We start from the raw sequence: 27,904 nt of genomic DNA, 5'->3' as shown, positions 1-27,904 counted from the left end.
CAGCTCGTCGCAAGGCCTCTACCTGTAGACAAACACAGAAAAACGCACACAAACATCCATGCCCTGAGTGGGATTTGAACCCACAATCCCAGCTTCCAAGCGAGCGAAGACAGTGCATGCCTTAGACCGCTCGGCTACCATGACCGGCCATCTTATTATTACCCCACCATATTTAAAACACCTGAAAGAAGTATTACTACACTCATAAGGATGTTAGTCTGGATGTAAACAAGAGTAAACCAAATATATGTTGCTGTCTCGTCACCAAAATGCAGGGCAAAATCATGACATAAAGATAGCTAACAGATGTTTTGAAAATGTGGCACAGTTCAGATATTTGGGAATGATAATAACAAATCAAAACCTAATTCAGGAGGAAATTAAGAGGAGACTGAACTCGGGGAATGCTTGCTACCATTCAGTCCAAAACCTTTTGTCTTCACATCTGCTGTCTAGAAACTTAAAAATCAGATTATACAAAACTATAATTTTGCCTGTGGTTCTGTATGGATGTGAAATTTGGACCAAAGAGAGATGAAGTGACAGAAGGTTGGAGAAAACTGCATAATGAGGAGCTTCATAACTTGTACTCTTTCCAAGCATAATTAGAATTATCGAGTCATGGAAGATTAGATGGGCCAGGCTTGTAGCACAAATGGGGGGAGAAGAGGAATGCATATAGGATATTGGTGGGAAAGCCAGAAGAAAAAGAGACCACTGGGAATAAGCTGTAGGTGGGTGGACAAGATTAAGATGGATCTTAGAGAGATGGGATGATATAGATTGATCTGGCTGAGGATAGGGACCAGTAGAGCGTTCTTCTGAACACGGAAATGAACCTTTCAGTTCCATAAAATGCTGGGAAATTCTTGAGTAGCTGCACAACTGGTGGCTTCTCAAGAAGGTTCTCAGCTCCATGAGTGAAAGAAGTATTACTCACCTAAAATTATTAATGGTGCAATGAAGTCATTTTCTTCCTTTGGCAAACTTTGAAATGTCAATGGAACATTAACATGATCCGAGGGCTGTGATAGCCTCACATTGTGACCAGGCAAAGGCAGTCCTGGACTACTACCGCTGTCGTGGTAGTGCAGTGTTGGCACCTGGTGGGACTGTGAATGGGATGGGCCTTCTAGAAGCAGAATACCGGTCTGTGCTGGACCAATTGTTACTGTGTTTTGATCAACCAAAGAAGGAAGTGCATACAACCCATGAAGATGTTCTCCAATATAAAGTGTTGGGCTGTAAAAGACAAAAAAAAAAATAAAACAATAACACAACATTCATCATAGGACACTGTTTAAATTGTATACTTTGTTAACGTACAGAAACTGAATACAGAGTACTATTTGCACAGTCAATATTTTGACCATTTATAACATACACCATGGATTATTACACCACTTAGCACAGTGACAAGTGAAGTATATAAGCTCTGGAAACACAGCAGACATGTTCCTGTAACTATTATATGAAGGGTGTTCCATATATAATGCCTCCCATTTTTTTGTGTTAATGTAATGTCTGAGCTGGATGTTGGTGGTGTTGTAGTAAACGTTGAACCTTCCCGCTAATATACTGCTAGTTTGGTTGTCGTGCGACAGATAGCAACAGCAGAGCAGTCTACCAAAATGGTGTCTGACATGGAAGTGCGTATGAAAAAGATGTGTTATTGAATTTCTCACTGCCGAACAAATTGCACCCACTGACATCCATCGCCGCTTGCTAAAGGTGTACAGAGACGATACAGTGGATGTCAGCACAGTGAGGCGGTGGGTAGTGCGTTTCAACAGTGGTGAAATTGAAGTGCACGACAAACTGCGCCCTGGGCGTCCCTGCTCAGATGCCACTCCTCACAATGAACAGCACCTCATCCGTACAGATCGGTGGATAACGACCAGGGAACTGTGTGCACGGCTTAATATCGGCCGTAATGCATTGGAAACGATGTTGGGGAAGCTGGATTATCGCAAAGTTTGTTCCAGGTGGGTCCCGCGGATGCTTACACAGGACCACAAAACTCATCGAATGGAAGTCTGTCAGGACCTGTTGCACCAGTTTGGGGCTAAAGATGACAAGTTTTTGGACAGCATCGTTACCGGAGATGAGACATGGTGTCACCACTATGAGCCGGAATCAAAAAGACAGTCCATAGAGTGGCGACATCCAGATTCCCCAAGAAAAAAGAAGTTCAGGACACAGCCATCAGCAGGGAAAGTGATGTGCACGGTCTTTTGGGATAGGGGGGGTGTGATTTTGTTGGATTTCCTGGAGCCTGGTGAGACGGTCAATTCTGAATGCTACAAGATGACAATGACTAAGCTGAAAGCCCTCATTTCCCGAGTCAGGCCAGAGAAGCAGACAACCTTTCGCTTGCAACACGATAATGCTAGACCCCATACCAATTTGGCGACCACCACCCACATTACAAAGTTTGGCTGGACTGTCCTACCACATCCACCTTATAGCCCCGATTTAGCACCTTCAGACTTCCATCTCTTTGGGCCTATGAAAGATGGACTACGTGGGCAACATTTTCCAGACAAAGATTAATATATCCAAAATTATGGGGGCACAGGTAGCGTAGTTGGTTGAGGCTCTATGCTACAAGCTGGAAGGTCACAGGTTGGAGTCCCAATGAGGTGGATTTTTTCAACTGGGTGGACGCCAGAGCCAGTCTGGATGACATGGAGAAAATTCTTGACCCTAACGGGACTCAAATTCCAAACTCTTGGTCATCCAACCCAGAGCTAGTCACTATACCAACTACGCTATCCCAGCTCACTTTCTTTCAAACCATACATATTTCAGTCTCTGTTGTACATGAACTAGTTAGTTAGTTATTGGAGAGGGTGGGTTTCGCCATGCACTGAGACCTGTATTGGTCCACTGTGCTTCCCTCTATGATTTCTACCAGTCTCTATATCCTACCGGTACTGGTGCTTACCATCAGTCCCGCCCAGCCAGCGAGACTGGCTCTACTAGCTGAGAGGTATCTATAATGCTTCCCCCATCTACCAGAGGTATTAGAGACTGCTGTTGGGCGGGAAACGTCCGTTAATTTGGCTCAGTGACCTCCTTTGGAGATATGAGGTTCTTTTACGTGTCGTAAAGCTACGACACGGGACCCACGGCTTAAAGTCCCTCCCGGAGGACTTGTTGCCTAACTTTTTCCGCCCTTAAAAATTCGACGACCTCCGCCGGGTATTTGAACCCGTGTACTATGAGTCATGAGGTGGGAACGTTACCTCTAGACTACAGAGGCCGCTTTGTACATGAACTAAGTTGCAAATTGTAAGGTAATGAATGAATGGTTGGATGGGGAATAGATCCCGGGCATGCATAACTTTAGCATACATACTATAAATTCATTTTATCGCTGACTCTAATCTGGTCTGTGGATGATGTGAACTGCATTACAAGGTGATCCAGTGTCTCCTCCGCGACACTTGTGAATGGCACAGATACAAGGCCATCATTCTGAAGCAGATACATGGCAATCACTGGGGATCCATAATTTTGTTCCCACAGAAATGTACCCACTCTCCGATCCAGACTGACGGTGCGTCCTGTTGAGCTAGCAGTGAAGTGAACAAATTCTAGAAAAAAAAAATAAGTTGTGTGTGTCTGAATTAGTGAAATATCTTTAACAATACCATATTAAGAATCCATTTTCTTTACAAAAAATATTCATTACTTTTATCACAGAGAAATTTAGGTTATGGGAAAGACAACATGAGATTATGTTTCCCATATAAAATTCATTCATTCATTTAGCATTCATAATTGCTACAGCAGTAAAACTTGAACAAGTCACATCATTAAATATGTCACTCTTGAAATCCTTTTTGCCCAAATGCCTAAAGGATTAGAATTTGTCAACAATAAATAATGTTCCACGGTTAATGGTAGGTCCAAATCCATCACATTGTGAAATATATCTGTGAACTTTCCTGTTTTTATTCTGTCAGTTTCCTCTTTTCTACCAGGGACAAAATGAGAAACACTCAAAGATGTGAAATTCATTGTAAATTGTCAGAACACAAGATAGCTGAGGCTGCTAGAGTGATGGGAAAGTGTACATTAATGATTTCTGGATACAATTCAAATCCTCATTCCCAGTTTTTTTAATTACATCACTAAACTCTGAATTACTTCCAACCTTTATCTTTAAATACAGTGATGAAGATTTTGATTTCATTTCATGTATAATTCAGTCTACATAATTTTTATGCTTAAATATTGTAATCAAAAATATTTCCTTGTGGATGTTATTCAGTCACCAATATCTTCTCTAGTACAGGAAGCAGTTTACATATTTACATGAAATTAGGCCACGCCATAGCTCAAGCGGTTAGTTGCTGGCTTCCCACCACGGTGGCCTGGGTTTGATGCCAGGTCTGGTCAAGTGGTGGACAAAGTGATGGTGGGGAAGGTTTTCTCCGAGTACTTCGGTTTCCCCTGCCAATCTTCATTCCACCAATTGCTCCACAATCACCCTCACCCATCATCTGGGGCTGGTACAATAGGCCAAAAGTGGCCACAGTATAAGGGACTTAGTCCCACCCCACTAACAATAAAAAGAAATACATATAATTACTGTGTACTATGAACATTTCTCTGTGGGTGAATTTCAATTCTTTTTTAAATCTGACAGTATATTAATTTATTGAGAAGTCTCCCCTTCCCATTTCCATCTTCATTTTAATTGTTATGCCATGTGTGTCACTGATTACAGTGCCTTGTGCTCTGATGGATGGTTATAAAAATGTGTGGTAACAGATTATTTGGTGTAGTCCTTATACCAAAAATAAGGATGTTTTTGATAGTTCTGCAGTTTTACTGAAGAACCAGAAGTGTTAGCCTCTACATATTGTGGTGGGGCACACAGTGACATAGTTTGTTGAAGCAATATGCTACAAGCCAGAAGGTCACAGGTTCAACTCCGATGAGGTCTTTGGATTTTTCAGTTGACCTAATCCTTCCAGCCACACTATGGCCCTGGGGTCGACTTAACTTCTAACAGAAATGAGTACTAGGAATCTTCCTGGGGGTAAAGGGCGGCCGGTGCGTAAGACTGACAACATTACCGCCGTATTTGAGCTGATTGTCTAGATAATGTGGAAACCTCAACATCTCACAACCCTATGGGCCTCCATGGCCTGTTACAGGGATAGCTTTACTATTGCTTCTGCTTATTCTTACTATTATTCTCGCCTCTTTTTTTGGGGGGGGGCATATTTTGGTACTGATGAAAGAAACCACATCTGAGGCAAAGAACAGGTATTTCTGCTAGTCATTTTATGAACGATGTGATACAAATTTGCATATATTTTGAAAATCTGCTAGATAAATTAATACCAATTATTTCATAAAGATAAATTCAGCAGCTTCAAAATTGCAGTGTTCTGAGATGTCATGCTGTGTAGTTCTATAAATAAGTTCCTCTCAAATATTGGTACATATCATATTACACAGCGTCACATTCTAGATGACCTTGCTCACTACTCAAAGTCTGAGAAGCGTACTGTGAAATAAGCTTCTTAGACTATGAACAAGATGGATACCAGACACTTTTCCATCCCAGAAGGAAAACTCTTTCTCCAGAAGTACATATGTCCACTATTACATAAATTCAGTTGGTAAGTTGCTTAGGCAAAAGAGTAGATTTATTTTCAGCATCATAAACTAATATTCTTTTACCATGTGCAAAGGAATATATTTTTAAATCTGAAACTAGAATTTATTGACAATTCTTTATGTTATATACATTCACAAAATTTTTTGATATGGCGTTACAAACTAATGCTACCTAATATCTTAAAATTTATTTTTGTACCATAATTATTTAGTGCTTCAGCATCCATAACGTTTGAGGAGTAATCACAAAATGTGACATTCCACCTTCTTTCCTTTTGTTTACTATCAAACATCATTATGTTGTATTCTGCAATGAATGAAGAAGAAAACAAAATTAATGAATGCACATCAACAAAAAACACGAATGTAAGCATTCTAAATATTACAGTCATATTTCATGTAATAGAACATCGGCCTTATTACTATAGTAGACGCAATGAAAGGATGTCATGTGTAATGAAACTGAAAGTTAGTCATCAGTCCCCTAAAATACCCACCCCATATTGCCTGTACAGGGTAACAGATGATGGGAGAGGGGCAGGCACACAGAGGGGTGGTGACTGCTAGGCCGATAGATAAGGGAAAATGTGTATTGATTCTTTTATTAACTTGACTATAGCAGTGATCACAAATCTGAATATTCTAAAATCAGCTCTTTTAATGTTAAGAACTAATGTACATTTTTATGATCACATATACCAACTGACTGCTACCGTCTGTGCAGTTATGACGTGTCTTTTCCTTTTGCATATCCTCCCTATGCCCCTGCCAGATTAGCACAGCTCCAAAAGAAAGAAAATATGAACTGATATCCTGCAATTAAATACATTAAACTAACTCCAAGGAGTGAAAATCCTTCTTCAGAAGTTAATTGCCATTCAGCTGCCTCTTATCGAACCCAAAGGTTCATGTGATCTGCTACTGGATGCTATCCTGAATAAGCTGAATCTAATTTGCATCCTTACCCACATTTCTTTGGGGCACGCGGTAGCATGGTTGGTTGAGGCACTATGCTACAAGTCGGAAGATCATGGGTTTGATTCCCACTGTCATTGGACTTTCCAGTTAACCTAATCCTTCTAGCTGCACTATGGCCCTGGGATCAACTCAGCCCGACAGAAATGAGTACCGGGAATCTTCCTGGGGGTTAAAGGGCAGCCAGTGCGTAAGGCTGATAACCTCACCACCAACTGTCTAGAAGATGTCGGAGCCTTGACATCCCACAACCCTATGGGCCTCCATGGCTTGTTACAGGGATAGCTTTACTTTTCTCCCTTTCACCCAAATTTCTTTAAGATTCATTTTACTATTCTCCCTTCTATGACCAGGTCTCCCAAATACTTACCAGTTCTTCCTATGAATATAACATCAGAAGATTCAAGGGGACAAGTTTTATCTGGCTTGTTGAAACTTAAAATCTCTTGTTTGACGCCTGTATTTGGGTCCATGGCAAACCACGTATCAATTTTTTTTCCTAGAGAAAAAAATAACTAAATTTTGGTTTAAGAAATTAAACATAAGAAAACTACCTGGTGTTCTAACATGAATATTTTACATGTATGCTGAAATTTTACACATATGCCATCATTCCTGATCATACCTGTGTACAGAATACCATCGCTACTCCTACAAGGTGATGATGCAACCAATTGCGGTATAGTGAATGGTAACTTTTTAAGAGCTTCTCTGTCGGAACTCCTAAGCATATACAATGATCCATCTTTAGGATCTGGCAAGAACAGAGGACTGAAAACAGAATAACAGACATTGTGACCTGAGATGTTGCATAGATTATAAGTCACAAACCAATGGTGTTGCATGTCTAAATAAAGCTTCTGTTACAATATAAGATCTAATAATTTTGATCTGATGTCTTTCACCTACAGTGTGATCATCTTAGAGAATCCTGTAAATTGTTGAGTCACGCATATGGAAGTGTTGGGTGTTCACATCTAACCAAGCCACAGACTCCTGGACTGCTTGTGAAATGATAATGTCATGTGTTTGGAATCCGGAAGGGTTACTTCCTTGGGAATGCAATAACAGACCGTTCTGTAGGAAGTAACAACAGCAGTATTGTAATTCTAACAGTGAGTCTCCACGGTTACAACAGAAGGTTCACTGTGTAGCAACGGCCGCAGATATATAAGAAGGTAATGCATTCGCCAAGATAGTCTTAAGAAGGCCGCCGCCGAAAGCAGTCTAGTATTGGCCAAGATATAGTGGAAGCAATAATTGTGATACCGAAAGTGATAATAATTGTAAAGCGTGTGAGCGCAGAAGTGAAGCATAATAAATATTCGCTACATCCTTGACGGTGTGAAGTTATTTGTCGTGTGACATACCCAGCATGAGACAATTTCACCTAGTTTCTCTCCAATGGGCATTCAGTATTTTAACTGAACACTGAACATATAACATTTTATTAATTCTTCCACCTAACAACAAAGCAGTTCTATTATCATTACTCATATGCAGCTATTAGCGGTAAATTAGATAAATATTGGGCTTTCTGTTACATTTTCTGGGGCAAAAGCACTGCTGAAAATTAGATCTGCTGAAAGATGTGGTGCACAGGTATAAATGCAAGAACGCTCCACATTTCCTTCATTATTATTAATAGAATACAATAGAATATATGAGGGGTAGGCGTTCTCGGCCCTTGCACCGTAACCTTAGGTCTATTGTACTTCCACTTTTTTAATTATTCCCTCAGCAACCCCACGCTTCGGATGAAGTGCAGGATCTTGGACGTGGGGGCGTCAAAATAGTCACTTGGTTCCATGAAGTACTGGCCCAAGTGACATAATCAAAACTAAGCTAAGGCCTCACATTCGCACAGGATATGTGTGGCTGTTTCATCTTCTGACACCTCTCACAAGTGGGACTATCACTCAGTCCCAGTTTGAACAGGTGTCCTTTGAGGTGACAGTGTCCTGTAAGTAGTCCTACCACCCATCGTAACTATTATTAATATCTTCAGTTAGAACATAACAGGGAACTCAAGGAGACACAAATGTGGTAACTCAAGTACGTGGCTTATATGCCATTTTCCTCAGTGCGAACGTTAATGACTAAAAATGATTACATTACAACAGTTATGGAATCTATTTTTATTGAAAAGAATACTCATTTTGTACAACTGTGAACTACTATACCTATATTTACACAATTACAATTCAAGGTACGATTAATGAAATGTTGTTAGGCTATAAAACTCACATGATGGCTTTTGTAGTATCCACAGGCACTTTGACAGCAGGTTCTGCAACGATTCAAATTCAAAGGAATATACATTCAAGATTTATAAACCACTAAATGTTTTGGCCTTTAACCTCCACAACTTTAATATCTTTGCTTCCATCTTTCACCTCTACATTCATGACATGCATTTCTGTCAATTTCAATTTACAACAAGAATTTTGAAGTCTCTGGGATAGTGCAGCCATGGGTATAAAGCAAGTATCACGTAACTTCGAACAAGGCCAAGAGTAACCTTGAATGCGCAGAAGAAAAATTTCAGACAAGGGGGTGGTTCGAGGGTGTGAGAAGTGACAGGGGGCCACCTCATCTGAAATTTTTCTTCTGCGCATTCAAGGTTACGCTTGGCCTTGTTCGAAGTTATGTGACACTTGCTTTAATGGGTATTTAATTATTAACCAAATACAGGTGTTACAGATGATGAGATATATCATTCAATTTTATTAAGAAGAAAGTAAAAATAATTATGGCATATTTACCATTAAATGTTGCTGAGAGTCTCTTTCTAACAATTTACAAATCTTAAACCAGACTGGCTCTAGGGCCCACCTAGCATTCTATCCGATGGATAGCAGGCGTAATGCAGCAAAGGTATGAAGCTTACTACTCACCTCAATCTTGTGCTGAGATCAAGAATGGTGGAGCTATACCTCCACTCTCTAACATGTCATCATGGCACGGTGCTTAATTAATTAAGCACAGAGACTTTACTTTTTTTTACTAATCTTAAACAAAGTCTGGGTACCAAATACAGAGAGAATAGCAGGTGCAGAGTTATTTCATACAAACTGATGGGAGGAAAAACCAACTGACGATTAACAATACTCTGAATCTGAAATGGTTTAAAGGATCCGCCCCCCCAGGTCTTTGATTTTTATTTACACTGATTATTTAACAACAGCATCAATATCAGGACTACGATGATTAATGAACATGAGCAGTTGGTGGAATGAGAACTGACAGAAAACCCCCCCACAAATCCCACATCTCTAAATTCTTTTAGAGAGTTTACAGAGCACTCAAAATTTACCATCCTTCAATGTCCATTTAATGTATCCTGTTTTTTGTCCAACTCCATAAAAGGAGCCATCCAGTGTTGAGAGCAAAAGGAGTGGGTCATCCCATTCCTGGACTGGATTTTTGCTAGAACCCTGAAAATAACAGTAACAGTACAGAATTTCTATTTGACAATTGCATCTAAAGATTCATATTCCACAAATCAAATTTAAGTAATCACTGAAAGGTTTATAACATATTCTCACATGTGAGACCTACTGCTCAGCAACATTCCTATACACAAACAGTTGAGCAGACTATTTCAATAGTACACATATTTCATGTTATCACACATTTTTCCTTTCTTAAGCTTATATCATGATATATGAATAACTTGAAATTGTTTTGACAAACATGCAGTGGAATTAAATTATATAAATAATAAATATTATTCTAACTGGGAAATTGTTGGATGTGGTGTGCCTCAGGGATCAGTGTTGGGACCCTTACTCTTAATATATACATAAACGATTTCCCCCTTGAAATAAGTAAAATTTTGGAAGTTATTATGTTTGGAGATGACACAAGTATTCTTTGCACAGCTAAAGACTACTATAATTTAAGAATAAAATATGATGTTGTTTTTAATCACATGTTTATGTGGTTTCAAAATAATCAATTAGTGTTAAACAGAACCTACGAGCTACCCTCTATATACATTGTTTTTTAACAAAAAGCTGAAAGAAGTAGAAACGATAAAATTTCTCGGTTTGCAGCTGGACAATCATCTGACTTGTATGGAACATATTGATTTTTTGCTTCACAAGTTGAGCACAGTTTGTTTTCTAATGCGAAAATTATCCTATATATTAAATATAAATAATCTTAAAGCCATATATTATGCATATTATCATTCATTGGTGCAATATGGAATAATATATTGGAGAAATACATCAGACAGTCATAAGGTCTTTGTTATGCAAAAGAAAATAATAAGAATAATGATGGGCCCAACTCATACATGTAGAGATTTGTTTAAAAAGCTTGACATTCTACCAACCCCATGTGTATATTTTGCTCTCATTGATGACATTTGTTGTTAATAATTTGGATAAGTTTCAAACCAATAACTCTGTATATGTCATTGGTACCAGAAGGAATGACCACCTTCATATACCTTCAACACATTTATCATCCTATCAGAGAGGGGTGTATTATTCAGGAGTCGAGCTATTTTAAAAAATGATAAGAAGCAATTTAGGTTTGTTTTACGAAACTATTTGCAAAGGAACGCATTTTACTCTATTGAAGAATTTGTCGAGCATGCAAGGGGCTCAAAAGTTAAAGAGTTAATAAATGGTCTGTGCGCGTGAATTATACATTGTTCCACGACCTATGTGTGTTATTCTGACAACTTGAGCTATCTGTGTGAGGCCTGATTATATATTTTATTGGACCAAGGACGAATGATGTGTAGTCATCATTAATTTGTAATATGTGACATGTTTTATATCCAACCCTACGGGGAGATGATTGGATCCATGAAGTGAAAAATAAATGTAAATGTACATGTAAATCACAATGTCCTAAAAGGGATAAGAAGGAAGAAAAAAGATTAAAGAGACCAAATGTTACATCTGTCACTGGCATTAACAAGACAACAAAACCTAACCTAACTAAATCACTGTTAACAAGTGTGGGTTTGGCCACAGCATCATTCTTGTAATCATACTTCATTAACCATTCCGTGGAATATGTGCACGTCCATCCTGATGTGTTAAAACTACGTAAAAATTAACATTACTTAACATAGCTCGTACATACTAATTTTACCTCTGTAATGGGGCCATCCCTTGAAGCTGTCAGCGGCAGAAGAATATGTAGAACTGTGAAAATTATTCTCATGTTGTGTGACATAATGCCATTTCATTTGCTGACAGGCCGGAAACTCACAAAACAAGCGCCCAGCCGATAATTAACAAATTCACACGTGACAGGGCAGAAACACTTAAGTGTCAACGTAGAAAATAAAAAAGAGCATATAGCTGAATACGCAGTAGTCATTACAATGCTTAAAGAGTTTTCGCTTTTAGAAGGCCCACAAAATATACCAACAGCAACAAACACCACATAAAATTGCCTCAGCTGTTTACTTTCAACACGTAGGATTCTTGCATCATTCACGTGCACGAGTGTCACAAAAACACTATCACTGATCATGAGATAGTATATTATTTCTGTGCCTGTATTGTTATTGTAAAAACAGCGTTCCTGTGCAATGGTCGTGACTGTCGTGACATAACAGGCTGCGTAAATGTCGGTACTTATGGTCGTGATTGTCGTGGCATTTTGCTCATGTCAGAAGTATACTGGACAGGTAATTTATAAAAGGGTTTGGTGGAATGTTATAGAGGAATCATTTACAGCCCTGGTTTTTCTTGTAAGTGGTGTTGTGTATGCACGCTGATTATGTGGAAAATGTGTATAAAAGGAAATGGTACTGCTAATGAAATATATGATGCACATTTTCTAACTTTTGTGAACATAACCCTTGATATTTTTGTTATCGTGATCTCTTTATGACAAAATTGACACATTTTGAAGAATATTTGGAGTGCGTAATAATAATCCATGAAAAAATTTTGCATAGACCATAATGCTATTTACGTCTTGTGATTTGTCACGTTGAACAGGTAAATATATTGTACAGAACTATAAGACTTATTTTGGACTTTATCCATCGTCTGGTATATATAAGACAATGAATGGAACCTGTTGTCAGGTGTTTATAGGCTGTTCTCTACTGATCGGGATTTGTCCAGTGATTGATACTAGCCCTTTCTAACGGGCCTACCACCTGAGGACGGAGACAAATCCAGTCTCTGAAACGTTGTGGTTTTTTGTCTTATTTATACCAGACGATAGATGAAGTCTAAAATAAGCCATATAGTTCTGTACAGCATACACCATCGTCAGAATCGTTTCAAGTCTTTTTAGTAACGACATTGTTTATGACAGCTTCAAAAAACGTGTGCCTGTCTCTGAATATTGATGGTTAAGATTAATTTTGGAAATAATGTTTTCAAATACCTAATTTAAATATAATACGATTGTACATATTAACCCTTATTTGTAATAAAGGGTATAATTAATGTTTGAAAACACGGATTGAGGTAGATAGGCTTTGCCCCATGAGTAAGGTCTCAAAATGTAAGACATGAAACTAATATACAGCATATAGCATTTTTAACGATAAATGAAAGAGAACATATTTTTAAGAGAACCTTTCTGAGATTAATGCCATTTACCATTTGGTTATTAATTTTCTCAGTAGGCTGAAAGAAACCTAGATTCAATTGTATGAACAGTTTCCATATGGACTCAGTTTTGAGTTTCAAAATAATATTAACTTGCTTACTCCATAACCAGCCAAATGCTGGGCCAGAGCTTAAACCATAGATGTCTTAAAAAGTGAGAATGTGTTAATGGTCAGGGCTAACAAACATGACATGGAACAGTGATAGATGAGTATGGACCAGTTGTCAGTGATGATTAGCAGGAAAAACCAAAGAAACTTGGAAGGAAAATCTGCTGCTTTCCTACTATCTCCACCATGGATCTTGCATAAAGTCATGTGGAATTGCACCAAAAGCTCTGTAGTGACAAACCAACACCTAACTCCCAGAGGCAGGGCATGACACCTGAAGAAACCATTCCTTTTATAATGTTACGAACATACACAAAAGCTTATTATACATATAAATTATGTGCCTCATAATTTTATTGTAACTAAATGTCTTATTGCACATGGGTGGAGTGAGGTCTGGTATAATGACACTATAGCACATTAACTCTTTCTGTTATAGAACATATACAGCTGCAAGTACAATAACAAGTGTACAGATTCATAGAACATGGAACAACACAAATGTACTCGAGGCATGTATTATTTATTTTAACTTCTTTCCCAATTCCCATTGGTTTAATCTTCCTAACATTTCACTGTTGCTTACTAATACTGATTATCCTTGTATACAGTAATTTTACTAATATTGATTGTTCTCTTTCAATTTTTCAGACTTGCTTTGTAGTTTAACTTCCTGTGTGCATCTTGCAATTTTCTTTGTAGGTCTTCTCATTTCTATTTGACCTAACAGCATTCCTAAGTAACGGCACATTGCCAACTGAAAGTTCTCCTCCTACCAACCTTACTTTCCCAGTAACATAGCAATGAGTGGAAGAAAAAGCAACTCTGGCAAAATAACACTAGGAATGCTAAAAGGTATGTATATATAATTTTTTATACATTCTTTATTTTTTTTTATCTTTCTGTCTTTATGTACATTAACCAGGAATTTTCTGTATTAAAGGAAACTAAATTTTCTGCTCATTTACAATACTTATACATGTTCTCTCACTCGGCTGATTATATTGGAGATTGCATGATTATTATCTTCAGCACAAAAGTTTTAAGAAGCTTGGGTTAGGGCTGTATAAATTTATATATTTTATTAAAATAAGTAAATATTGAGGTTCATGGAGCATGAAAGTGTTACTCTTTTTTTTCCCCCCTCCCAGTTTTGAATGATGTCAGGCGTACTAGTTTGTAGTACTTATGTGAGAATTACCATTATCTCATTTAAAAACATTTCTGGAGTCTTGCAGCAAAAGAGGGATTTATGGCAAATTAAGGAAACAGTCCTGATTGTATGTTTTCAAGTTTTTGTAACAGTGTTCAGACTACTCTGCTGGGTTGTGACATCACGTAATCTTGTAGGTGCATAGAAACATTTCAGAGGAACTCCAATTCATTGTCATAGTCCTTACTGAGAAGTGGCAGTTTCTTATGTATCTCCTGCACTTTTCTCATTCGCCTAGACTGGGCTGTACCATTTCTCCCTTACTCTTAATTCTGAAGAACCATATTCCTCGACACCCTGCAAGGATATCTTGACTGCATCCTCATACTAATTACTTTGACCCAAAAGATGAACATAGTGTGTTCCTCCAAAACATTAGCGTCCACCTGCAAGCTCACACGTTGTCACAACTCAGAAAATGATGCCATAAATCCAGATTATACATGTATTTTGCAGGATGATTATAAATTTATACAGTTTATAAGAGGTGTAATGTTTTGTTCTTATCTTGTTTCAATTGTACTGTTATGTACTTGAACATTACAACATTTATATACGATTTGAGGTTCTTACAACAGTGATTATGGAGAGTGCTGTCATGTGGGTTGTAACACCATGTAGCCTCTTGAAAGTCAGCTGACATTTTAGTGAAACATATCACCTCCATCTTGAGGGCTAGAAAATAAGCAAGAAACGAGTGTGAAAACAGGTGGCAAGCATATATCTGATGGAGATGATGTGTTCCTCTGTAACATCGGTTTACTTCCAACAGACTACCTGGTGTTATATCCCAAAAGATAGTACTCTTCCTTGCAACATTCACATTCACAGAAGACATTAAATTCACTCTGAATCACTAGCTGCCATCAACACTCCTCGTCTCACATAAGTGTTCACTGAGACAGCATATTATCCATTTATTATGAACCAGACAATCAGAAAACGTTTCACTATACGATGGGGTACCCAAAAGAAACCGAACTAATTTTTTTGTGGGCAGAGCTTTTGTAGTACTGCGTTTTGCCGCTATGAGCACATAGAGCTAACATTCTTGAGTCGATAAGCCGACTACCGTTGCTTCAGAAGATAAGGACTAGTTTGGGCAGAGTTTATAGTGACAACTGTTTTGTGTGATCGTCATTTTTGCAATGGCTGATTTTCGTGAACAGCGTGCGGTGGTGAAATTCTGCTTTTTGCTCGGGAAAAGTGGAACAGAAACTCTTGAAATGTTAAAAACGGCGTACAAGGACGATGCTAAGTGTTTGAGTGGTTTTCCCATTTCAAAAATGGTGAAATGTCAGTTGATGACAAACCTCGTTCTGGTCNTTCCTCGAATGAAAAGAGACATGAAAGGAAAAAACGACGGAGGCGCTGTCAAGCATCCCAAAAGATGAATTTAGACAATGTTTTGAAAAATGGAATAAAAGACTAGACAAATGTATTAGTGTAAGTGGAGAGTACTTTGAAGGGGATTGAAGGTTTGTGCTTAAAATTTGAATAAATAAGTTTAAAAAAAATAAGTTCGGTTTCTTTTGGGTACCCCCTCGTATGTATTCTGAATATCCATATAAGGTTAGCACTTGAAATGTTTAGTGTTCAACTGTGTAGACACTAAAATTTATACCCCGTGCTATCACAACAAACTTTACTGTTATAGGATTTGAGGTTCTTACAGCAGAGGTTATGAAGAGTTCTGTGTTCTGGAATATAACGTGATGTAGTCCGTTTTTCTTTTATTGCCAGTGGGGCGGGACTAAGTCCCTTGTACTGCGGCCACTTCTGGCCTATTGTACCAGCCCCAGATGATAGGTGAGGGTGATTGTAGAGCAATTGATTGCTCTGATTGGCAGGGGAAACTGAAATACTTCGAGAAAACCTGCCCCAGCACCACTTTGTCCACCACAAATCCCACTTGACCAGACCCAGGATCAAACTCAGGCCGACACAGTGGGAAGCCAGCAACTAACTGCTTGTGCTATGGTGCAGCCATGTAAAAGTAAAGCTTTCCCTGTAACAGGCTGTGAAGGCCCATAGGGTTGTGAGACGTTAAGGGTCCCACATTACCTTGACAGTCGGCTCAAAGATGACGGTAAGGTTGTCAGCCTTATGCGCCGGCCACGCTTCACTCCCCAGGAAACTCATTTAATTAATTTCTGGTACTCATTTCTGTTAGAGGCTGAGTAAACCCCAGGGCCTAGTGCGGCCAGAAGGTAAATTGAAAAAAATCCAGTGACCTCATCGGGACTTGAACCCGCGACCTTCCGGCTGGTAGCATAGTACCTTAACCACTACGCTACCATGTACCCTGGTGCAGCCACATAGTCCGTTGAATATCAACCAACATTTTGGAGTAATATGTCAACTCCATCTTCAGAGTTCAAGGATAAGCTGAGCAGCAAAGCAGCAGTTGACTTTCAACAGACTACATGATGGTATATCCAGAAGACAGAACTCTTGAATTCTGCTGTTTGCTGTTTGCAGACACAACTGGTACACAGCTTACAGCATTGCACCCAGCACTCTTTGACATTGAAATATACCATTGTTCTCACACATTTTAGCTTGTATAAATATTGGTAGTCTCTATTATCTTCCATGGTAGTGGATCAGTTTATGAAGTAATAATTTGTAAAGAATTGTCTTTCACTGCATGTGTATGGTAGCTCTGATGTTTCCTGTTACCAGTTCTTTCTTCAGTGAGTATGCCTACTGACAATTTATCAGAAATACTGTATCTGCCAGTGCCTTATAAGTTTCCACTTTCAGGCTAAAACCAGGCATGAAGATACTGGATTACATGTTTTTATGGAAAAAAGCATTGCCTGGTTCCATTCAGCAGGTTTTATCATAGACTGGTGATGTGTGTGATCATGTAAGAATTGGTGATGATTGCTTCATAGATATCATACAAGAATTACTTTTTAATTTGCTTATTTCTTAGGTAAATCAGTCACCACTTCTGTGCCAGTCTTTTCCTTCCGTTTCCGCGCAGACGATGAAGAACTGGAAGAAATATACCCAAGTGCAGAGGAAACAGATGATGATACTGAGAAAAAAGGTATAAAGTTTTTATTGACGTTATTTCAGTTGAAATGGTTAATTGGCAACATTAACAAGACATATCTGTATTTCAACCATTGGACTTTTCCAACTAAATGATTAGACTGAAGTTTTGTTCAGACAAAACATTCGTTTCAGTTTCCAAATAGCTATCAGCTAGTGCCACTTCCTACAGTGAGAGGAATTTGTATTCTTGCGAGACAAGGGGAATAAAAGTAGAGACCAGATGCCTTCCTGTGACATCTCTACATTTTGTAATGAGCTGGAAGGTCGCGGGTTCAAGTCCCGATGAGGTCATTGGATTTTTTCAATTGACCAAATCCTTCCAGCCGCACAATAGCCCTGGGGTCGACTCAACCTCTAACAGAAATGAGTACCAGGAATGAATTAAATAATTTTCCTGGGGAGTAAAACGCGGCCGGTGCATAAGGCTGACAACCTTACCGCCATCTTTGAGCCGATTGTCTAGATAATGTGAGACCCTCAACGTCTCACAGCCTGATACAGGGATAACTTTACTTTTTACTTTACAAAGATCTTCTTCCTTAATCTTAATGTATTCACTAGGACGGACCTGTCGAGATTTTGACATAAGATCCTTTAGGTGAAACACAGGAGAGACCACAAATTTCTATACAGTAAAGAGGAACACTGGAATTCATCACAGACATTGTAGCCTACACTTAAAATGACATGAAAATGCAATATTTCTCTGTATATAAACTGCATCTAGATTTTTAAGTCAAGAATTTAAATAAATACTAACTTGTATGTACAGAGCCAGGATAGTGCAGTCAGTATAGCAACTAGCTATGGGCTGGATGGCCAAGGGTTTGGAGTTTGAGTCCTGGTAGGGAAAAGATTTTTCTCCTCTCCATGTCCAGACAGGTTCTGGGGCCCACCCAGGCTTCTGTCCAGTGGGTACTAAGTGCCGTTTCACAGTGGTTAAAACGCCTGGGGCGTGAAGCTGACCACTCACCTCCAGCTAGTGCCAAAGGTCAAGGATACATGGATTTATATATCCACTCCCCCATACATCTTCATGGCATAGTGCTTAAGTAGTTAAGCACTGGAACAACTTTCCTTACAAATTAACAAATGAATAAACTTGCCACTTCTTTGTTTCAGTCCGTCACTTAATTCCGATACTCCAGATGGCATGGCCATGTGGCTTATGTAATGGTGTTATCAGTCCCGCAGACTGTGTAGTGCCAGATGTAGAATGAGTAGTGAATAATGAATTCAAAAAGTTGTGGATGGAAGCAGTCTTTAGCTGATCTGAAGTTCATATTTCAAAATTTTCCCAGCAGGACTGTTGAAAACCATGAAAACCCTCCAATCATAATAATTGGTCTTCCAGCTAAAATTTGAACTCAGGACTTCATAAATGTGAAGCAAGCGCGCTACTCATATGACCACAATGTTTGGTTGGAACTTTGAAAGCTTTAATGTGTCATGTGAGTAAATGTGTAATTTTTCTGTTGTGTCTTCTTCAGAGGAAGAATCAAGTATCTCTACAAGTGGTGCACAGATGACAGCAACTACCACTGTTCAGACTGCGTCTACCACAAGTGCATCGGCTACAACGAGCATCATCCATTCTCGGGACCCTTCACCCATGAAAGAATACTTAAAAGGATTTGGCAAGAGGTCAACTAGCGTTGATGCTGGAATGACTGATGGAGGGTTGCCTGCCTCTGGTGGCGACGCCTGGAGACTTTTCCATGAAATAAAAGGAAAAATTGCAAAGACAGTTGAAGAAAAATTTGGTGAAAAGAAAAGTGATAGAAGATCTAGTGCATCAGTTTTTGCAAGCGGGTCAAATGTACAAGGAGGTAGGCTTGTAGGAGGTGGTAGCGGTAAGGATGATTCAAGCATTAACAGTGATTCTGAAGATATTTCAGAATGCTCTAATAAAGGTCAAGATACTAAACCAGCAAAGAGGAAAGATAAGAAGGAAGAAGGATCCCCAAAGAAAACATTTCCAGACACAGATAAAAAGGATGAAGATAGTATTACATCAGCTTCTTTGGAAGCACCCAGTATATCCAGTTTACCAGAAGTTGGTGGTAATTTGTCTGCTCCTACATCACCTAGAAAGTCAAAGAAAGTTACTGCAGGTGTCACTTTGGCTGTCAAACAGAACAGAAAACGTGACAAATTACTGGTGACTGCAGATTCTGGTGGAGCTGTGCTTGATGAAACCCATCCTTACATTGAGGCAGAAGTAGAGTCTGGCGTAGAAGTTAACGAGGAGATGAACTTGAATGTCATAGAACCTGACGAGCAAGACATCCCGACAACAGATTATCGGCAACCTTTTCCTGTAACTTCCCCACCACTTAATACAAAACAACGTAAAACATCTTTAATCTTCAGGCTTCGATTCTGGGGAAAGAAACTCCTTCCATTTATAGGGATTTTTATATATTTTATGATTCCTCTTTCACCGTACATATCAGGTTTTATAAATGGAATTGCTGTTTCCATTGGAGTTGCTGTTGTGTATGCTTGGATTGTACATCTGATTAATCCTACCAAGTCACATAATTCAGATGAGAGTTGTCTTCAGATTGATAAGAAATTCAGTATTCCAGATTATACGAAGGTGCCAATACTGGAAGTACCTGCAATAAAGGAATATCATCAGCTGAATAAGTATGAAGTAGGTCACATGTTTCTTTAATTTTGTCATTTTTAGCTTGGTACAATAAAAGTAGAAAGTTAACGTCTGTATGTCAAATGGATGTGGGAAAATTAAGTTTCCCTATTCTGTTAATATAACTTTTGTGAATAGAGGATAATAGAAATACTTAACAGATTTCAAAATTTGGAATTATTAATTTTTAACTTTTTTGTTTTTATAAAGCAGAATAATAATAAAATGTTCAGTAAGTAAGCAGCATAATAGCACAGCTGACCTCAAACTCATGCCTCTTGTTCAGAAATGTTTAGCTTTACAAATCATCATCATCATCAGTAATCTGTCAGACGACAGGTCCACAGTCTCTTCCAAAACAGTTTCTCCACTTAATGCGATCTTCTGTTTTTGGAAAGAGACTATCCAGGAAAAGTGATAATGTGGTAGTTTTTCCATTTGCTTTCCACATCGCAGTACAACNGTTATAACAAAGGGTTCGTTGCCTAACAGCGGCCAAGGTTATAAAAGCCCAGTTTCGACGAGAAGTCTTCAGTCTTCATCGAGCCAGCTAAGAATCCAGTCGTGATCGAGCCATCTTGGAAGTCAGTCTTGGGATAACCGCCAGAAGAGATAGTCCAGCATCGCTGAGTTATTGTAAGCAGTGATTGTGACACTGCAAGTTGTAAATGGTTGTAAAGTGTGTGTAAACGAGCGNGGCCCTGCCAGTAGCTACGCTACCGCTGGTATAGCTCTCAGGGTCCTTGGCATACTCAAACCCCCTCACCACGATAAGGTGGAGACACCAAGGAGGGGGCTTTACAAATGTCTGATACAAAATTCATAGATACGTTTATAATCTGTTGTCATACAAAACTTCACTTGTATAACTATGATCACTTGTTGATTTTAAAACTAGAAGTAAGTAAGTCATGTACATTTTTAAGACCTCTCTTGTTTGTATTTTCCATCTTGAGCAAAATATTGTAACGTGTTTGCAATCCAGAAGAGTCACTGCTATGGAAACGCTAGAATAGACCGTTACAGAGGAGACAACAATTGCTCCATTGTAGTTCTAACAGGAGTCTACATGGTTATAACAAAGGGTTCGTTGCCTAACAGCGGCCAAGGTTATAAAAGCCCAGTTTCGACGAGAAGTCTTCAGTCTTCATCGAGCCAGCTAAGAATCCAGTCGTGATCGAGCCATCTTGGAAGTCAGTCTTGGGATAACCGCCAGAAGAGATAGTCCAGCATCGCTGAGTTATTGTAAGCAGTGATTGTGACACTGCAAGTTGTAAATGGTTGTAAAGTGTGTGTAAACGAGCGAGGAATAAACTCGCTATGCCAAACGACGGCGTGAACTTATTTGTAGCGTGACAGACACACAAAACACGCTACATTGGTGTCAGGAGTGGGATGAGACCTATACACGTGACCGACAAAGTTTGAACTCAAAACACGCTACATTGGTGTCAGAAGTGGGATAAGACTTATACACGCTACATTGGTGTCAGAAGTGGGATGAGACCTATACACGTGAGGCCTACCTGAATCTATTGGTAGCGTGACACACCCAATACGCTACAATATTCTTAAATTTATGTATGTTTCTATGAGCACCCCATATTAAACTTCATGACCCTACATTAAAGGAATGTAGAATAGTCCTGTCTCAGATATTCAAATTGCCTTAACTAATAAAAGTTTGAAAATATGGTGTCACCTCTAGTGATCATTCAAAATTTCATGTCAGTCTTGTTGCTAATCATTACTGAACAAGGAGGTGAACAAGTAAATCCATAAGATTCAGTAGTAGCGTGCTTAACAAGGAATGGATTATGAGATTCAGCATTTTCACATCTGTAATTATCAGTATTACAGTCTTCTGGGATGTGATACTTTGTAGTTGGGTAGGTAGCTACTAGTGTTTCAGAGGATCCTGCCACCTCCAACTTCACAGTAAAAGGGAGCTCTTCTACCCTGAAGATGGAGGCAGCAGTGTTCTCAAAAGCTTTCATACCCATTTACCAAACTTCATGGCATGACATAAGTGGACCATAATCATGAAAGAATGGGTTGCTGCAACTGATTACATAGTACTGTATTCTACATTTACTTAGATCACTGTCCAAGATGTAAAGTTAAATAATGTTTTTTTCTGAAATTAGACTTGCATAAATTATGCTGTGTGTCATAATTATTTATTTCTTAAGGGATGGATGAATGAATATCGAAGTGAATACAACCCAGAGACATATCACATACATGACACCGAGTCTGTGTATATCCGACTTGAAGGAACAACTCTTAGAATTTCTCATACGAAGTTTCGGGTTCCTAAGCGAGCCATGTGGAATGAACGTGCCCATAAATTGAAATTTTATCATCAACGAATTTACAGCATAGAAAACTGTATCCTGAAACTTTTGCCAGAAAGACTGACCAGGAGAAGGTGAGAACATGTCGTAAACGGGAGAAAGTTTCGTGAGTGGGGTTTAAGATTATAAAATTATTTATATTTCTAACCAGACAACTTTTATCATGTAAAATCTGAGATTTTTCACAACAGCATATATGAATATTACTGCTTTTGGGATGTGGTACCATGTAGTCTGGTAGAAATGTACCAATTTTTTTGCTGAAACCTGCTGCCTTCATTGCATGGTAGAAGAAAACTGAGGTAGCGGGGTCCTCTAAAATGTCAATTAACTTCCACCAAACTACATGGCATGACACTGAAGAAGATAGTACCAAACTTTTGGCTCTTTTATTGCTCCATAAAAATTGTTCATATATATTATGTGCTAAGAAATGTACTAGATAGTAATTTATGATGATATTTTATGTATTTAAAAGAAGTAATGCAGTTATTTTCTCTTATGTTCATAAAGATGAGGCAGGAACAGGATATTCATGTTATTCAGAAATTATCCAGTATCAAACACTTCACAGAATAGTGTTATGGGTTACGACAGGCCGTGCCATAGCTCAGACGGTTATTCGCCTGCTTCTACCACCACAGCAGCCCATGTTTGAGCCCGGGTCAGGTCATGTGGGATTTGTAGTGGACAAAGTGGCACTGGGGCAGGTTTTCGCCAAGTACTTTGGTTTCCCCTACAAATTATCATTCCACCGACTGCTCCACACTCATCATCATCTATCATTGAGGGCTGGTACAATAGGCCAAACAGTTGCCGACATGCCAAGTGGACTCAGTCTCACCCTGCCCCAAGAAACTAAAAAAGAAAAAAAAACTACAGTGTTATGACCATGTTCATTGTTTAAATTAAAGTTAAGTATCATAATCATCATACTGTTTCATATTAGCCACATTTAGCCTGTTACGGTAAGCATAAAATGGAATCTGTTCTAATCATCCTGTTTCTGTAGATTGGTAATTAATATTTCTAACATCCCTAGAAGAGGAATACATATAGGATATTGATGGGAAAGCCGGAAGGAAAAAGACCACTGGGAAGAGCAAGGCATAGGTGGGTGGACAATATTAAAATGGATCTTAGAGAGATAGGATGGGATGGTATGGATTGGGTTGATCTGTCTCAGGATAGACACCAATGGAGAGCTCTTGTGAACATGGTAATGAACCTTCAGATTACATAAAATACTGGGAAATTCTTGAGTAGTTGCAGAATTGGTGGCTCCTCAAGAAGGGTTCAGCTCCACAAGTAAGTAACTAAGTAGTATCCTGTGGGATGTACTGTAAGTTAAACAGGTGTCGTGTAAAAGTGTGTACAACAGAATATAGCAGGTTTAAGAGCTTAAATATATTGTGTAAGATTTGAGGCTTTCACGGCGGTGACTATGAAGAAAGCAGTCTTCTGGGATTTGGCACCGTGTATATGTGGTGTTAACCGACGTTTCGGCGGAACGTATCGCCTCCATCTTCAGGGTAGAATAAAAAATATAAGAAATCTGCAAGCGAAGAGCTTTGCCGGTTTTCACAGTCTCTTCACTTGCAGATTTCTTATATATTTTTTCTTCTACCCTGACGATGAAGGCGATACGTTCCTCCAAAACGTCGGTTAACACCACATATACACGGTGCCAAATCCCAGAAGACTGCTTTCTTAAATATATTCCTGACTTTCTTTATTTCTAACAGACTTTGGAGCAAGAAGTACCCAATCTGCATTATCTTGAACCATAATGCAAAAGTGAGATTTGAGGACATCCTTGAGAGTCATGAGAAGGAGGAACGAGATGACCCAAGTCTTAAATTTCCAGACTCGGTTACAGATGAGTTCATGGATGAGATACCAGATAATCCGTCTAGTCAGCATTCCAAATCTGAGGCTGGTAAGTCGAATAATAGGATGGTTCTTGCAGTAGCTTGACTATCTTAAACCCACGAAGACCTGATTTACTGTTCCCTGTCATTTTAATCTTCTCTGAGATTTTTTAGATTTTTTTGCAGTACTTGTAAATTTAGGAATGTTAATGCATGAGGCAAATGGAATGGACAGCTCCAGTGGGGTACACATATTTTTAAAATGTATTCTTCACTATTTTTCATAATATACTGGGCATAATGTCGATTTATTTAAGAGAGAAATGTATCGTAGCATGTAGACCCATTACTGGGCAAAACATCAAAACAACATCCACTGCTAGGTAACATATTTTTAGTAAGCACATATATGGAGCCATTACTGAGTAACACCTTCACAAAGAAACATATTCCCATGGAAACGATTGGAGTGCAGAAGTGAACAATTGTACATGGAACACGCCAAAATATGATAAGGAGGACAATTAGTTAAGAGTTAGAGTTAATGGAGTTGTAGGATATTTGCCAGACAGTATCGAAGTGTGTCTCTCTCTGTGTCCCCCCACCCTCTGCCCCCCACTCTCTCTCTCTCTCAGAGAGGGAGAGAGAGATAAGCATAATGAGGGTGGGGGGAACAAGGAAACAAGGCCTCTATGCCTCACCCTTCAAAAAATGTTAAAAAATCAAACATAAGTAAGAAGGGATTGAAGGCATTCTTTTAAATTAATAAAAATAGTCCTGAAAAGCTTAAATGTAAGTTTGTAAGTAAATTTACTAGCTGCTCCACACTGTAAAAGGTCATGGAGATAGGTGGGATGGGTGGTACACTTTGTACAGTGTGGAAAAGTAACTGGTGCGGTCTGTAACTTGTGATTACAGTGAAAAGAAAAGAATGTGTCTAATAGACAAAATTCGCCTTCTCATCTTGATTCCTGAAATTCTTCAAATTACACGCCTCAAACTTATGATGTCATTGTTGCATATATCTAGTTTACATATCTCAGTTGTATATGATGCTTATAGGACACGAAGAAGACGATGCCACTTCTAACCAAATATCTGAAGCGAAAGATCTTAATGACATTTCAGATATGCCAGCTGATGAGAGTGATGATGAAACATTCTGTCATATTGATAAATATGAAGTGATGGAGGACTGTTTGTACCTGTTTGCTAGGACGGACAGAGAGAAGGAGGATTGGTAATATAATTATATACCGCATGTTTCTTTACAACTGTACTAGACAAGCCAGGGGTGTAGAAATGGAAGTTACAGCATTGTGTTACTGTATGATAAGGCCGCACCATAGCTCAAGCGGTTAGTCGCTGGCTTCCCAGCGTTGTGGCCCGGGTTCAATCACGGGTGTAGTTAAATGGGATTTGTGGTGGACAAAGTGGCGCTGGGGCGGGTTTTCTCCGAGTACTTCAGTTTCCCCTGTCAATCTTCATTCCACCAAATTCTCCATCATCATAATCACCCGGGACAGATACAATAGGCCAATCAGTGGCTGTGGCCATGCCGAGTGGACCCAGTTGGACTCCACCCCCCACTAAGCGAACTTAACAGTAAAAGGACTAAAATAAATGGAGTATAGATTGTAATATGTGAATGCTGAAAGTCACAGTAATGAAATATACAATTGCAGCAAAACCCCATTTTGGTGTTTCCACATTTGGCAAAAAATAATGCATTGGTCACAGCCAGAGTTCGGTATAAACAACAGGTATTTCCCCATTTCTTGAGTCAATTACAATTTAATAAATATACCATAATAAATTTAGTGTAAGAAATCTTTTGCCTTCCAGAATTTATACCACAATTTAGTGTGTCCTTGGTCAAAACGGCAATTGTTATTTACGTTTTCCCCCTGCCAGAAATCATTACTGCAGAACAGTAAAATTTGAAGAGTGACATCTCATATCAAACATGCCACTTGAGGTATCATAGTTGCTTTGATTCTCAGCTAGGCTTCCCTGTTATTTTTAATTTCATATCATTAATTATTTTAATAATTTTATATTATTATGTAATTGTATTTTGTAGGAATAATTTCTGTATATATTAGGAAAATAAATCATTTTATTATAATTGTAAGTAGTGGGTGATACAAAAGTGAATAGTTTGTTGATGTAATGTTGCATAACTTCTTTTATCGAAAGGCTTGATTCATTAAATATATTTTCTGAGTCTCTCTGTTACTTTGCCCCTTTTTCTAGGTATAGAAGATTTGCAGCTGTCATTCGTCGGAAACGTTCCCCTGACAGTAACGAGGAAGACTCTGTTTCCATAATACCCGATATATCCAGTTCAGCAATAGTCAGCCCAACTGCAAGTGATGATAATCTGTCAGAAGCCTCGTCAGACACGCCCTGTTCCCCCTCAACAGGAACAGCATCGCCTTTACAAGCAGGGCTCACCTTCACATTACCGGCCAATGACTACATGGCAGTCACATCATTTCAAGCCAGAGACTTTGAATACCTGAGATTCATGTCCAAGTTCCAAGAGGTGCTGCCTTATAAAATGAAAAGCAACAAGGAAAAGAGAATGCATGCTGCTTTCAACCATGTTTATTTGCATTCTGTTAGTTCTATTCTTTTGGTTTGTTTTTATTATTTATTTATTTACTTCATTTCAACAAGTTACACCTTAAAGAATAAACACGTGGCTGTGCACACAGCTCTTGCAGTGTATATTTTTTTATTAATTTATTTAAGTTGATTATTTAACTGTGCTGTCAGTATTAAGACATATAATGTTAGTAGGATAATTCATGAACATGGAACAGTCAGAATGAGAATTGGCAAGGGAAACTGAAGTACCCAGAGAAACAAGATCACCCACTCACTATAGATGGTCGGCCACTTCGCTCTTCATCATGAACATTTGTTTGCCCATCTTTGGACATTCTACACCATTGTTTTACAGTTCCTTCACTCATTTTGGCTGTAAACCACCTGTAATTCATGATAGATTTCCGCAGCACTCATGTTTCTAGTGTGAAGAAAGTGGATAACAGCACGAATTTCACAGCTGGTGGGATTATCAATCGCAGGACACATCATAACTCACTCTGTAGAGACAAGAACAAACACTATATGACCAGTTATATGATGATTTACAAGGCAACGAGTCATATGACACTACCTCGCATGTGTGAGCTCTCCCCTGCTCCCACAGTAGTTGCCCAAATTAATTGAGGTTACTTTCCGAATAGCCCTCATATGTATCGGTGCTAGTATACACCTTCCTTTGACATTTCTGTCAGAGTGGGCCATCTTATGACAGAGCCTTCTCCGCTGTTCTGTGTAAGTGATTGTATTGTACATCTTCCTTCTTATTGTGACTCCTATAGTAGTTTCATTTGTTTGCAGATTTCT

The 27,904-nt window shown here is 38.8% G+C and overlaps 2 protein-coding genes across 7 annotated transcripts in view; one reads left to right on the top strand and one right to left on the bottom strand.

Moving 5' to 3' along the window:
- LOC111868279 (serine/threonine-protein kinase/endoribonuclease IRE1) overlaps nt 1-11,836 on the bottom strand; it is a 23,844-nt gene extending 12,008 nt beyond the window's left edge. Inside the window, exons 1-8 of the mRNA XM_023858790.2 lie at nt 11,731-11,836; nt 9,932-10,052; nt 8,863-8,905; nt 7,241-7,386; nt 6,986-7,114; nt 5,840-5,947; nt 3,362-3,599; nt 941-1,242 (exon numbers count right to left, since the gene is read on the bottom strand). Of these exons, the coding sequence (XP_023714558.1) occupies nt 941-1,242; nt 3,362-3,599; nt 5,840-5,947; nt 6,986-7,114; nt 7,241-7,386; nt 8,863-8,905; nt 9,932-10,052; nt 11,731-11,814 (1,171 nt within the window). The 5' untranslated portion in view covers nt 11,815-11,836. The remainder of the gene's footprint in view (nt 1-940; nt 1,243-3,361; nt 3,600-5,839; nt 5,948-6,985; nt 7,115-7,240; nt 7,387-8,862; nt 8,906-9,931; nt 10,053-11,730) is intronic.
- Nucleotides 11,837-12,166: 330 nt separating this feature from the next.
- Nucleotides 12,167-27,904, top strand: part of LOC111868281 (testis-expressed protein 2) — a 31,346-nt gene continuing 15,608 nt past the window's right edge. Inside the window, exons 1-8 of one of the 6 annotated variants that reach the window (XM_023858791.2) lie at nt 12,167-12,274; nt 13,764-13,836; nt 17,479-17,595; nt 19,094-20,262; nt 22,449-22,687; nt 24,359-24,552; nt 25,547-25,724; nt 26,741-27,107. In XM_023858791.2, the coding sequence (XP_023714559.1) occupies nt 13,812-13,836; nt 17,479-17,595; nt 19,094-20,262; nt 22,449-22,687; nt 24,359-24,552; nt 25,547-25,724; nt 26,741-27,107 (2,289 nt within the window). In that variant the 5' untranslated portion in view covers nt 12,167-12,274; nt 13,764-13,811. Of the gene's footprint in view, nt 12,338-12,430; nt 12,591-13,763; nt 13,837-13,909; nt 14,180-17,478; nt 17,596-19,093; nt 20,263-22,448; nt 22,688-24,358; nt 24,553-25,546; nt 25,725-26,740; nt 27,108-27,904 lie in introns of those variants that run through there. The other 5 variants (XM_023858792.2, XM_023858796.2, XM_023858793.2 and 2 more) reach the window with 5 other exon arrangements.

The sequence above is a fragment of the Cryptotermes secundus genome, unplaced genomic scaffold (genome assembly GCF_002891405.2).
Source record: "Cryptotermes secundus unplaced genomic scaffold, Csec_1.0 scaffold1003, whole genome shotgun sequence".
NCBI lineage: Eukaryota > Metazoa > Arthropoda > Insecta > Blattodea > Kalotermitidae > Cryptotermes > Cryptotermes secundus.
This window is presented reverse-complemented; position numbering and strand designations above follow the sequence as displayed.